Below are 12,119 nucleotides of genomic sequence, written 5' to 3'. Positions count from 1 at the left end.
CCAGGGAACCCAGGGATGTGTGCATGCCAGACACACACAACCAAGTGAGCTCCTGGCCTTCAAATCCCATGTCTGTATACCCTCACGCCTACTGAAGGGACCTTAGGCATATTGCCTGCACCCAATAGCTGGGACATTGGAGATGTCCCACAGTTGGTGGTGTGAATCCTGTATTTTATTCTCCACATATTCCTGCACAGTCCAGTGCCCAGGAAGCCACATGCCCACCAGGCACCTTCTGCTCTGAATAGGCAGGGCTGCTGTGCTGGGTCCCTCTTCTGGGCATTTGAACAGGCTGTTGTCTCTGGATCATTCTACCTCCTGCCGGCTTGTCCTCACCTCTTGCACACTGTCAGACGCTTTCTTGGCTCTGAGAAATGGCATCTCCCTCAGAAGGTTGTACCCCAGCCTTAGTCTGAATAAGGGGCCCCCTCAGTGTTTCCATTGCTACCTCCATCCCCCAGGGTCTGGTCTCCAGTCCCACAGAGCCCCCCAGAGCTGGTGGAATTCAACAAAGACAGTTTAGCTTGGTCAGATCAGCAGGGCCCAGCTGGTGCCGGAAGCACATAGTAGGCTCAGTCTGCTCAGGCGTGGCCACACTGAGCCACCTTTGAAGCCCAGAGGCAGGACAGGGAGGCTCCTGGTTGTCAAGAGCGGCCAGGCTGCCAGGGAAGCTCTGCTCTGAGTCACACCCACCTCTGGGTGGCTGCCAGTCTCCCTGCCAGAAACCGCAGGCTGGGTCTGTGCTGCCCGGAGTTCGGGCCACAGGGCTCAAGACGCTGCGGGTCAGATCTGGAAAGGGGTGTTTGCCGGACAGACGCTTCTGGTCTCCACAGGCCCCTGAGGGTGGGACAGGGGCCCTGGCAAGGCTGCAGCTGCTGTGGCAGTGGCTTGGGCTGGAGGCCTTGCTTGCTGGGCGCTGAGGAGCTGAGAGGCTCCTGCCGGCTTGTCCTCACCTCTTGTACACTGTCAGACGCCTTCTTGGTGGCCTCAGCGGCCTCAGCTTCAGGTAACTGGGCTCATTCTTGGGACTATGAGGAGAAGAATAAGAACTATAAGTGGTGTGTGTGTGTGTGTGTGTGTGTGTGTGTGTGTGTGTGTGTGTGTCTGTCTGTCTGTCTGTCTGTCTGTCTGTCTATCAGTCTGTCTCTCTGTCTATCAGTCTGTCTCTGTCTGTCTGTCTGTCTCTCTCTCTCTCTGTATGTATGTACCTAGTAGGAACCTCATAGTCTCTAGAACATAAAGACTCAGGTCTCGCCTCCCAGGGTTGAAGCTGGCTCCACAAGGGACACGGTGACATGAGAGGCACGCCACTGACCCATCTTCTGACCATCTCCTTCCTCTGCCTACTCTCAATGGTAAGGAATCCTGGTCTTTAAAAGTAGAATTCTGGGCAGATGGATATATGGTCACAACTTAGGACCCTTGGCAGGCCGTACACTGGATTTAGTCTGGTCTCTGTGCCCAGGCTTGCTTCTCTCCCTAGGCTCAGACCACTGCTTCTTGCAAGTTCTGCTGTGTGACCTCAGGTATGTGTCCTTCCCTTTCTGAGCCTCAGCCTCAATCAAATGGGTACAAGAATCCTCTGGGGAGATCATTGAGGAGGATTACTCTGCAGAGGGTAGCACAGGCCCTAGACCAAGGTGAGTGTCCAAAAGAGGACAGTGACCAGGCAGGGACCCTCCAGTCTCCTTCGCAGAAACTAAATCAGATATAAGTGTTGTGTAAGAATAAACCACCAGGACAGGGATGGATGCTGGGGTCTGATTGCAAAGTATAGTGACCCTCTGACCTTGGTCGGAGAGAACAGGAGACAGCTCTGTGGGTAAATGTCCCTCAGTGTCACGTGGGACATTTTTAAAAAAAGATTTATTTATTATGTAGTGTTCTGCCTGCATGTGTCCTTGAAGGCCAGAAGAGGGCACCAGATCTCATTATGGATGGTTGTGAGCCACCATCAGGTTGCTGAGAATTGAACTCAGGACCTCCAGAAGAGCAGTCAGTGCTCTTAACCATTAAGCTTTCTCTCCAGCCCCACATGGGACATTTTTTAAACAGGCTCGTGTGTATTTCCACCTTGCCTCACATTCACAACAGTCTTATAAAGTGTTTTCCTCTTTTAGTCAACTGAGACTCAGAGAGGGTGAGCAATTGTCCAAAGCCACACCGCAAAGAAATAGAACAATAGAAGAGTATCATGATCGAGCCTGGGACAGACACGATGTGTCCTGAGGAGACCCCAGTCTGTGTCTCCACCCCAACCTGGGCAATGCCTTGCACTAAATGTTGAGTTCCCAGTAACATGGAGTTAGGGCCTGGGGCCAATGGAGTGTGGGCATAAGCTTCTCCCTTCCTGGCCCCAAGAGGTCTCCCTCGAAAGCTCAGGACCAACTGGCTTCTGGTTTTGGAAGGAGATGGGGCAGAGCAAGATGCTGGAGTGGGTGGCTTAGTCTCCCCTTCCCCAGGGAGGGAGAGGGGTTCTGAGAGGCCAAGGAAGAGCTGGGACCGGAACAGGGAACCTGGAAACAGCGAAGCCCTCTTGATCAGGGCTGCCTGCGACCAGAGTCCTAGTTACTTGGCCTAGGGATACCATGGCAAACGAGACAGCTTGAGTATGGGGACACGATGGTTAACAAGGGCAGAGGAGAGGAGGGAGGCAGAGGAGGCCGCCTCTTTTATAGACCAGTCAAGGACACTCGCCCTGCCCTGTCACTGTCACTGTCCTTGAACAAATGAGTAGACTGAGGCAGAGGCTCAGCTGTTAATGGAGGAGCCCCTGGAGGGTAACGGGTAGGCACAAGAGTTAACTTTGGACTCTGGCTTCCCAGGAACCTGGATTCTGGTCCTATCCCATTGCTTTCCAGCTGTTTACATCTTGATTTTGACCTGTTTTGCCATTATTATTTTGGACTTTATTTTGAAACAAATAGCCTCTGTAGCCCAGGCTGGCCTGGAATTCACTATGTAGCTCAGGCTAAGTTCAAACTTGAGGTAATTCTCCTGCCTCAGTCTCTCAAATGTTAGTTCATCATCTTTAAATCAGACAAGCTGCCCATACCTCACAGGAGAGTGCAGAAACAGACAGCTTGTCCACACAGCACTCAGAGTAACTGGTATCATTAGTCCTGGGGGTCAGGGCCTGGAGAAGCTGGGAGCTATCGAAGGCCTGCAGCAGGCCAGGGGCTCCGTAGAAGGCTTGTTTTCTGCTCAGTCAGTTCTGGTCAGCCAAGGGAGTTAAAACCGTGCTCTGAAAGTCCGCCTCTTTCCTCCCAGGCCAGCTCCGAGTGAGGTACCCCAGAATGTATTATATCCTATATTGAGGTGACACAGGATTGGAGAGGTGACAGGGTGTGTTCATTACAAGCTCCCAGAGACTGTCCAGGAACCCTTTGGAACCTGAAATTCTGCAGAGTGCCCTGCCTTAGGTGTGAGCCACTGGTCAAGGACCGACGGCTACTCTATGGCGGCCCCTGCTGGCCACAGTGAGAACTGTGGACCCTGGAGAGCAAGTTTTTAGGACTGTGGGTCCAGGGGTAGACAGGATGGGGGCCTAAGGTAAAGGGATCACTGCCTCTTTGGGCCAATTAAGAGGTCTTGGATCTTTAACTTTCTTTTCCTTCATATAAGGTCGTCTACTCCTGCTAAAGATTGGTTCTCCGCTGGTGGGGCAGGCAGTCCAGTACTTCTTGAGTGGTTCCTCTCTCGCGGTCCCCACCCTCTCGGGAACCCACGGCTTCTGGCGTTTCATTTGGGTATTTCTGTCCTGGGTGGGAGGCCCAGTGTGTCACTGGGGTGAAGCCTTGGCCCTGCAATGAATGGGTACTGAGCCCCTGGCTCAGATTTTTGCCTGTTACCGGAGAAGTCTCCTCCTCTGGGGCCATGGGCTTGGCACAGCTCCCAGACTTGGCTATGAGCAATCGTTTTTCCCCACTTAGGAGTTAATTTCCCCATATGTGCAGGGTGGGGTGGAGGTATGGGGTGGGCTGGGCCAGAGAGGCTGTGGACCTAGATGAAGCTAGAAGCTTCTAGACAGCTTACTAAATAGATTGTAAGTCCTGCCTTCATGACTTCTAGTTTCGTGAGTCCCAGAGGAGGCCTGAGAATCTGTATTTTCCCTTTCCTGGCTAATCTGATGTGCACTCAGGGCTAGGAAACACGTTGGATTGTGCCAAGACCAGGGAATTCCACATTCTGTTTGAGGTCTTCAGCCTGAGGGTAAGAACTCACCCAGAACATGTTGGCTTCCCACTTCTCACTCCTCAGGCTCTCACTCTTGCCTTCCTGTGAGTTCATAGGTCAGCCTTTATTGTAATTAGCAAGGATGACCACCAGAGTTAACCACATTCAGGAGGCTGGGGAGTGGCTCACAGGTAAAACACCTGCTGCACACACTTCAGAACCCGAGATCCATCCCTGGCACCCATACATAACAGCCTGGCACAGTGGAACACATCTGTACCACCAGCGCTGAGGGTGTAGAGATGGACAGATCCTCAGGGTTCACTTGGCTAGCCTGTGATCGTCAGGCACAGTGAGAGATCCTGTCTCCAAAAAAAAAAAAATAGCTGGAGAATGATAGAGGCAGCCACGGGATATTGATCCTTTCACATTTATACACATTTACCTGCACACCATGCATACATGTACACACCCCCCTCCAAAAAAAAGCAAACTGTATTGCCAACCTCCTCAGGAGTTAGTGACATCATTTCCTGTCCTCTTCCACAAACGAGGAAACCCAGGCTTGGAGAACTCAAGGACTTTTCAGGCAACTCAACCACTAAGGCAGAGCCTAGAACTGAAACTCTGACCTGGGGTCCTTGCTCCAGAGCACAGTGTCATTCTGCCTCTTAGGAGCACCATGGGATGGTCCCAGTTCAAGGCCAGTTCTGGGTGACACTGAGGCCAAGATAAGGATCCCACACTGTCTGACTCTGCTCCAAAGTGGCCAGTTGTAAGAGTCTCCATACCTTCCACGATAGTCAAAGCTGAGTGAGGTCTCTGTCTTTTCAGGTGAGTGCCCAGCTGTGTCCGACGTCCTGCACCTGTCCCTGGACACCACCCCAGTGCCCGCTGGGGGTGCCCCTGGTGCTGGATGGCTGTGGCTGCTGCCGAGTGTGCGCACGGCGGCTGGGGGAGTCCTGTGACCATCTGCATGTCTGCGACCCCAGCCAGGGCCTGGTTTGTCAGCCTGGGGCGGGCCCCGGTGGCCGCGAGGCCGCGTGCCTCTGTAAGCAGGTTTGCTAGACTAATGGGGGTGGCGTCCAGGCCATGGGGTCCAGAGTCCAAGTGGAGCCCCGCTCTCTGTATCTCTCTGATACAGCTCACTCTAGGAGAGGTCTTCCTTCAGCTCAGCCAAAGCTCCCCTCCAAAGGTTCCTGGGTCCACTCCCTCCCCGTTTCTTCCCTTTTGTCCTCTGCTGGGATATCCTTGGTAGCGATTTCCATTCACACCCATCCAAATCACAGCCAGCTTCCAAAGCTGGGCAAACAGTTGCCCCAAGACAAATGCACAGACCCGTGGGGAGCCGCAGGAACACAGGCTCCAATGGGGCGCGGTGTGTGCTGGTCACTCACTGTTCATGCCCCATAGTCTGCTGCGCAAGGTCTACAAACAGGGCAACTGAGGCTCAGAGATGTTAGCTAGCATGCTCCGTGCCCTCAGCCTGCCCATCTCCAGTCAGATTTAAGTCCATTCCCTCCATTCCACCGAGAGCTTGGGCTACAGTGCGAGCCCCAGGGCTGTTTCCCAGTGGCAGTGGATGTGTGACATTCCTCACCACCCTCTCAGGCCTGGGTGTCCTCTGACATTTGGAGCAGGGCTCGATGTTGGAGGGAGGCCCTCTGGGGCCTGACAGCTAGCGGCACCCTCTGTACCCAGGAGGCACCAGAATCAGCTCCCAGTGGTGACCTTGCCAAGGTCACCAAAGAGCAAAATTACCCCAGTTGAGAACTTGAGAGGAACAGAGGAGGTTTCGATTTTTACAATTCATCTGTTAAGTGTGTTTCACACTTTGACAAAAATGACCTCATCCGCTCCCTCTCTTGCTCCTGCTCTCTGCTCCAGCCACACAAGCCCTGAACACCCAAATCATGCTCTCAACCTTAGGGCCTTTGCCCTGGCCATTCCTCTGTCCTCATCCTTTCCCTAGATATACACACGGGAAGTTCCCTCACTTCCTTCGCATTCCTACTCACACGCTATTTCATCCGTGAGGCCCTGGCACCATCTTTAAAAAACTGCAATCCCTCCAGCGCCTTCCTTTCTCCGCCCGATCACCAGCCCGTAGAGCCTCGGCTGCTTGGCAGTGTTTGCTTTCACTGGAGTACTTTTCACTGGATGATGTTTGCCCGTTTGCCCACATATCCTGGATTACAACCACTTGGCACACCGCCTAGGCCACAGGAGGTGCTCAGCAAATATTTGTGGCATTACGTGGATGACGCAGAGGTTCTAGCAGGGCTGGCGGTAACAGGAGCCCTTTCTAGAGTAAGTCTTGTGGGAAAATCTTTACAAGTCAGCTCTACTTTATCCTTAACGCTGAGGTAGATCTTAAGGTTGCCCCTCTTTTGGAGGCGAGGGAGCTCAGTTCAGAGAGGCTCAGGTCACTTACACAGGCCACACAGCTTGGGAGTGGCGGAAGGGAAAACCAGTCAATCTGTGACTCGTGCCTTTGCAAACGGCTTCCAGAGGGGAGAAAGGACGCAGAGAGATGGCAAGCCTGTGGCTTGTGCTCAGGGGAGCCTGGGGACCTCAAGTGAAGGCTGCTGTCATCAATGGGTAGGGGAGGTTGCTGGCAGAGGGGACCCTGAAGAAGGCTTGGAGGGAACAAGGCTTTTGGCAGTTGGACATGGGTACAGCTGGGTAGGAGAATTCTGAGATGGTTCATGGGGTTTGCCATCTCAAGGCACCTCTCATAGTGCATTTACCCTGCTGAGGGATTGACTGTCCAGCCTCACTTGCCCCACACCCAGCCAGCTCCCAGCTGATGGCCTCTGAGGTGCCAGGAACTCTTGCTAAAATTATCGTCCTCCCGTTGACTTTCCTAAACACACCTCTGTTTACCAGGTCATCCTGGCAACTAGGGGCCCAAAGCTGAGGCAGCAGAGGTCAGGTGGTGTGTGTGTGTGTGTGTGTGTGTGTGTGTGTGTGTGATGGGTGTGGTGACATGGACCCAGAAGTAAGGGGAAAGGCACAGCTACCTGTGTGGTTCCTAAGGAACCACTGGTAACATGGTCCAGGTCAGAAGGTCTGGTCTTTGTATCCAGGGGCTGTGGTCTGGAGGCAGTGAGGACAGGGGCTGATACAGTTGTCCTCTCTGGAGAAATAAGGGGATGTGAGGAGGAGCACTCTGGCTCCAGCTCTCTTGGGAGGTGGTGATGGGGCCACTCAGATAATAATTAGCTAATGCAAAGTCCCATGGCCAGCAAGTTAAACCTTGTCGGACAGTGATAACTCCACACAGGAAGAGGACAGAAGGGGATGCTACCGGACACCCCAGGTCTAGGGTGCTTCATGGCTAAATACTAAATATCACTAACTTCACAGGGTCTCCAGCCCAGGCTGGCCTTGAACTTCTGAATCTCTTGCCACCACCTCCCGAGTGCTAGGATTCCAGGAGTGCCAGCAAACATGCCATCACCGAGTTTATACAATGCTGGAGACTGAGCTCAGGGCCTTGAACATGCTGGGCAAGCACTCTACAAACTGAGCCACATCCCTTAAGGCAAGGCTTCATTTTTTCAGATTCGTTACACATATAATTTCATTTAGTCTAGGACACACTGTGAAATAAGTACCAACATATACTGTTTTTTCACATAGAGAAACAGAGGCAAGAAGTGAAGTTATGTGGTCCATGGTCAAGAAAATTTGGAGCTGGGGTCCAAGCCAGGCTCCTGGATGCCTCTCTGTCTTGCTGAGGAGGGAGGCAGGCCAGCAAGGGAGGGGTGTGGTGAGGCCAGGGCTGGGGCAGGGTGCCTGGCTTGTGCTCTGAGGCCAGGACTCACAGCTGGTCTGCTTTCCCCTCCCTGTGCAGTGGAAGATGATGATGGAAGCTGTGAGGTGAACGGCCACAGGTACCTGGATGGGGAGACCTTTCAGCCCAATTGCAGGGTCCTCTGCCGCTGTGACGCAGGCGGCTTCACCTGCCTGCCGCTGTGCAGTGAGGATGTGCGGCTGCCCAGCTGGGACTGTCCACGCCCCAGGAGAGTAGAGGTGCCTGGGAGGTGCTGTCCTGAGTGGGTGTGTGACCAGGGAGTGACGCCGAGGATCCAGCGTGATTACACAGCCCAAGGTGAGTGAGTATAGGATAGGCCCAGGCCACCAAAGCCTCAGCTGCTGGGGTTCCAGATACACATATGGAACATATAATTATGACACTTAATACGTGTGTACAGTCTATAACATTATGAACCCGTGATTGTGTGGATTTAGTAAAACACTGGGTAAAAGCTGAACCGGCAGGACTGGAGTTTGGGACACAGCCCAGGGCCAGGCAGAGGTACAGACACGACAGCTACATCTTTCTACACGCGCTTCAACTTTGGGGCTTTGGTGTCCCGATTCTTTGAAAACATTATTGTTGTCACATGAGTCTGACTGGAGAAGGTGACCAGGAAGTAAGGGCTGGTTCTGCGGATGCCGCCACATGCGGAAGGCAGGAGACGGGTGGATTGAAGAGATGGACACTGCGCTTTCCAACCCAGGGCTGGCCTTGCTTGCTGTGTGACTCTGAAAAACTTGCTGGAGTTCCCTGCCTCAGTTTCTCCACCTGTAAAGCAGAACTATTAAGAACACCCACCTTTTAGAACCGTGGCGAGGACAAAACGAATTAGATCGAGTGAATGGGTTGTAAAGAGGCTCTGGCCACCATTATCCCTGGCAGGGAATATGACACATTGAGTTAGGCACATAGGAGAAAGTCATCCAGCTCACCGTATGTATCCATGCCCTCCCATAATACTTGGAATTGAATCTACAGCCTTGCACACACTAGGCACATGCTCTACCACTGAGCCATGCTGCCAGACCTCCACTTACATAGTAAAAAGCAGGATAAAAGCCCTACCTCCCATCTGACCTCCATTGTGTGTACATGTACACAGGGCCATGAGCATACTTGCAGTTGGTCCTCTGTATCTGTGGATTTGACCAGCTGCTCATCAAAAATAGTTTTGTAATTGGGTCTGTACTGAGCATGCGCAAACTTTTTTATTCTGGAGACTCTTCCTTAGCAAAGATGGTTTCACAACTATTCAATAACATTCCCATTTTAGCTAGCCTTAGTGATCTGGAGGTGACCTGTGTGCCTAGGAGGGTGTGTTTAGGTTCTGGGCAAACACCTCACAACTTGGTACTCTTGAGTCGTCCTTGATCGGCTCTGACCTGCTCTGACACACCAACACATAACACCTGTGTGTACAAAGCCAGGTCTTCATCATCAGCACCAGTGACATTTGGGATGAGTCGCTCTTTGTGGTTGGGGGCTGTTGGGTATGCTGTGGGATGTAGAAAGACAACCTGGCCTCTACACTCTAGACATCAGTAGCAACCCCCTCCCCCCCCGCAAAAAAACCACCTCCTGTATACATTGACTGTGACAACCGAAAGATCTCTCTAGACTTCGCCAGACATGGTCTTGGATCTCAGGGCTAGAAGAAAGGACATCAAACATAAGAGGAGAATGGGAGGGGAGAGGTAGGCCATGGGGAGCCTGTCATCTTGGCCCTTCAGCATTCTTACCACCAGGTGGCAGTGCCACACAGTGTGTCCGTCCGTAGGACACCACGGGTCAGGGAGTAGGAAGGTAGAGAAAGAGGAAAGCGCCCTTTTCAGTTGTCTCATGACCAGTGTCAGCGGGGTGCCTTATGCGTAGACTCCCCAGCCATGGCTTATTCAACCCCAAATGTTAGGAAGTTTAGGAAGAAACTAAGGCTCAGCCGTCTCGCCGGGGTCCCTGTGATGGCTAGCAGGCCAGTGGACTTGCCTGCGGAGCCCCGACCTCTCCCTGTTCACCCTCTTCTTTCTAACCCCCAGGACACCAACTTTCCGGCCTTGTCACTCCCGCATCAGCTGATGTCCCCTGTCCAAATTGGAGCACAGCCTGGGGCCCCTGCTCAACCACCTGTGGGCTGGGTATAGCCACCCGGGTATCCAACCAGAACCGATTCTGCCAACTGGAGATCCAGCGCCGCCTGTGTCTGCCCAGACCCTGCCTGGCAGGCAGGAGTCGAAGCTCATGGAACAGTGCCTACTAGAGCCAACTGGGGACGGAGATGAAGAGGCTGCCACTCTCAGCAGGTGTCCCTAGGACCAGGCCCTGGACTGATGCTAGGTGTCCCTTTCTTGGCTGCAGTTAACTGTCCTGGTTGGGTTCGCTGTCCAGGGCATTGAGGGATGCCTGCTGTCTCTGAGGTAGGCGGAGCATATGACCAGCTCCGTTTCTCTAATTCAGTCTGGGATTCTGGGTCCTCCTGGCTAGTTCCATATCAAACATGCACATGGGACAGCTTTCTCTCCAAACTTCCCTGTACGAAAAGAACTTTTCAAGCTAAGCTGTGCTGGGCAAGCCTGGCCATCATGCTGGGGACAATGGCGGTGATGGGGTAGATTGCCTGAAACTCCCAATTTCCTTCTTGAACTTCTGTGCACTTGTCCCCAAAGTCAACATTATGGGTGGACTTGTGAATCTGGCTTCCCTGAGAATACCCTGCCTGCCCGGGAAGAATTCAGTGGCAGAATTCTCTGTGAACATGAAGAGATGAAATCATGCTGTCCCGAGGAGCACCAGCAAGATCCATGGACTTCACTTTGTATTTGTAAGAACACACATTTCTTAAGCACTTGAAAAATAGAGGTTCACAGCTCCACACTTCTAGTGTCCTGTGTTATCGTGTCAAAACAAAACAAAACAAAAAATGACCTAAATATAAAAGTTACATCCTCTCCCATGGTCCGTTTGTGTTTATTTTAAAATAAAAGTGGAGACTGAGGTTGGTTGGTAAAGTGTTTGCCAGGAAAGCTTGAGAACCTTGGATGAATCCCAGAACCTACATACAAAGACCAGGTATGGTGGGGCACCCTTATGATACCTATACTGGGGAATCGGAGGCAGGAGGATTCCTAGGGCTCCAAGGCCAGTCAGCACAGCCTGCTTAGTAAATTCCAGGCCAGTGAGAGACCTGCTTCAAAAAACACAGTGGAGAGCTCCTAAGGAACAATGCCTGAGGTCCTACACACACACACACACACACACACACACACACACACACACACACACACACACTCTCTCACACACACACACACATACATACACACACACATACATACATACACACACACATACATACACACACACATACACACACACATACATACACACACACACATACACATACATACACACACACACTCACACACACATACATACACACACACACATACACACACATACATACACACACACATACATACACACACACACATACATACACACACATACATACACACACATACACACACATACATACACACACACATACACACACACATACATACACACACATACACACACACATACACACACACATACATACACACACACATACACACACACATACATACACACACATACATACACACACATACACACACATACATACACACACATACACACACACATACATACACACACACACATACACACACACATACATACACACACACATACATACACACATACACACACGCATACATACACACACATACATACACACACATACACACACACATACACACACGTACACACACATACATACACACACACACATACACACACACACACACTCACACACAAACACCACAAACAACAAATACTTTTTTGTTGTTTGTTTTTGAGAAAGGGTTTATCTGTATAACAGCCTTAGCTGTTCTGGAACTTGCTTTGTAGACCAGGCTGGCCTCAAACTCAGAGATCCCTCTGCCTCTGCCTTCCAAGTGCTAGAATTAAAGGCATATGCCACCACACCCGGCAACAAATACTTTTTAAAATGGTGTTATCATCAATGTCTAGCCAGGCAATCGGAGAAGTCTCTGGTCTGTGTGGTGGTACATGCCCT

At 51.8% G+C, this 12,119-nt stretch overlaps 1 protein-coding gene across 3 annotated transcripts in view; it reads left to right on the top strand.

Moving 5' to 3' along the window:
- Ccn5 (cellular communication network factor 5) overlaps positions 1–10,941 on the top strand; it is a 33,976-nt gene extending 23,035 nt beyond the window's left edge. For 2 of the 3 annotated variants that reach the window (XM_015999182.3, XM_076571194.1), the window contains 4 exons: positions 1,266–1,358; positions 5,014–5,230; positions 8,039–8,296; positions 10,039–10,941. In XM_015999182.3, coding sequence (XP_015854668.2) covers positions 1,299–1,358; positions 5,014–5,230; positions 8,039–8,296; positions 10,039–10,259 — 756 coding nt within the window. In that variant the 5' untranslated portion in view covers positions 1,266–1,298 and the 3' untranslated portion in view covers positions 10,260–10,941. Of the gene's footprint in view, positions 1–661; positions 1,010–1,265; positions 1,359–5,013; positions 5,231–8,038; positions 8,297–10,038 lie in introns of those variants that run through there. The other variant, XM_006971015.4, reaches the window with a different exon arrangement.
- The last annotated feature ends 1,178 nt before the right edge of the window (positions 10,942–12,119 follow it).

Source organism: Peromyscus maniculatus, chromosome 4, assembly GCF_049852395.1.
Source record: "Peromyscus maniculatus bairdii isolate BWxNUB_F1_BW_parent chromosome 4, HU_Pman_BW_mat_3.1, whole genome shotgun sequence".
Lineage (NCBI taxonomy): Eukaryota > Metazoa > Chordata > Mammalia > Rodentia > Cricetidae > Peromyscus > Peromyscus maniculatus.
The sequence above is the reverse complement of the archived record's forward strand: the minus strand, read 5'-3'. Positions and strand labels throughout refer to the sequence as shown.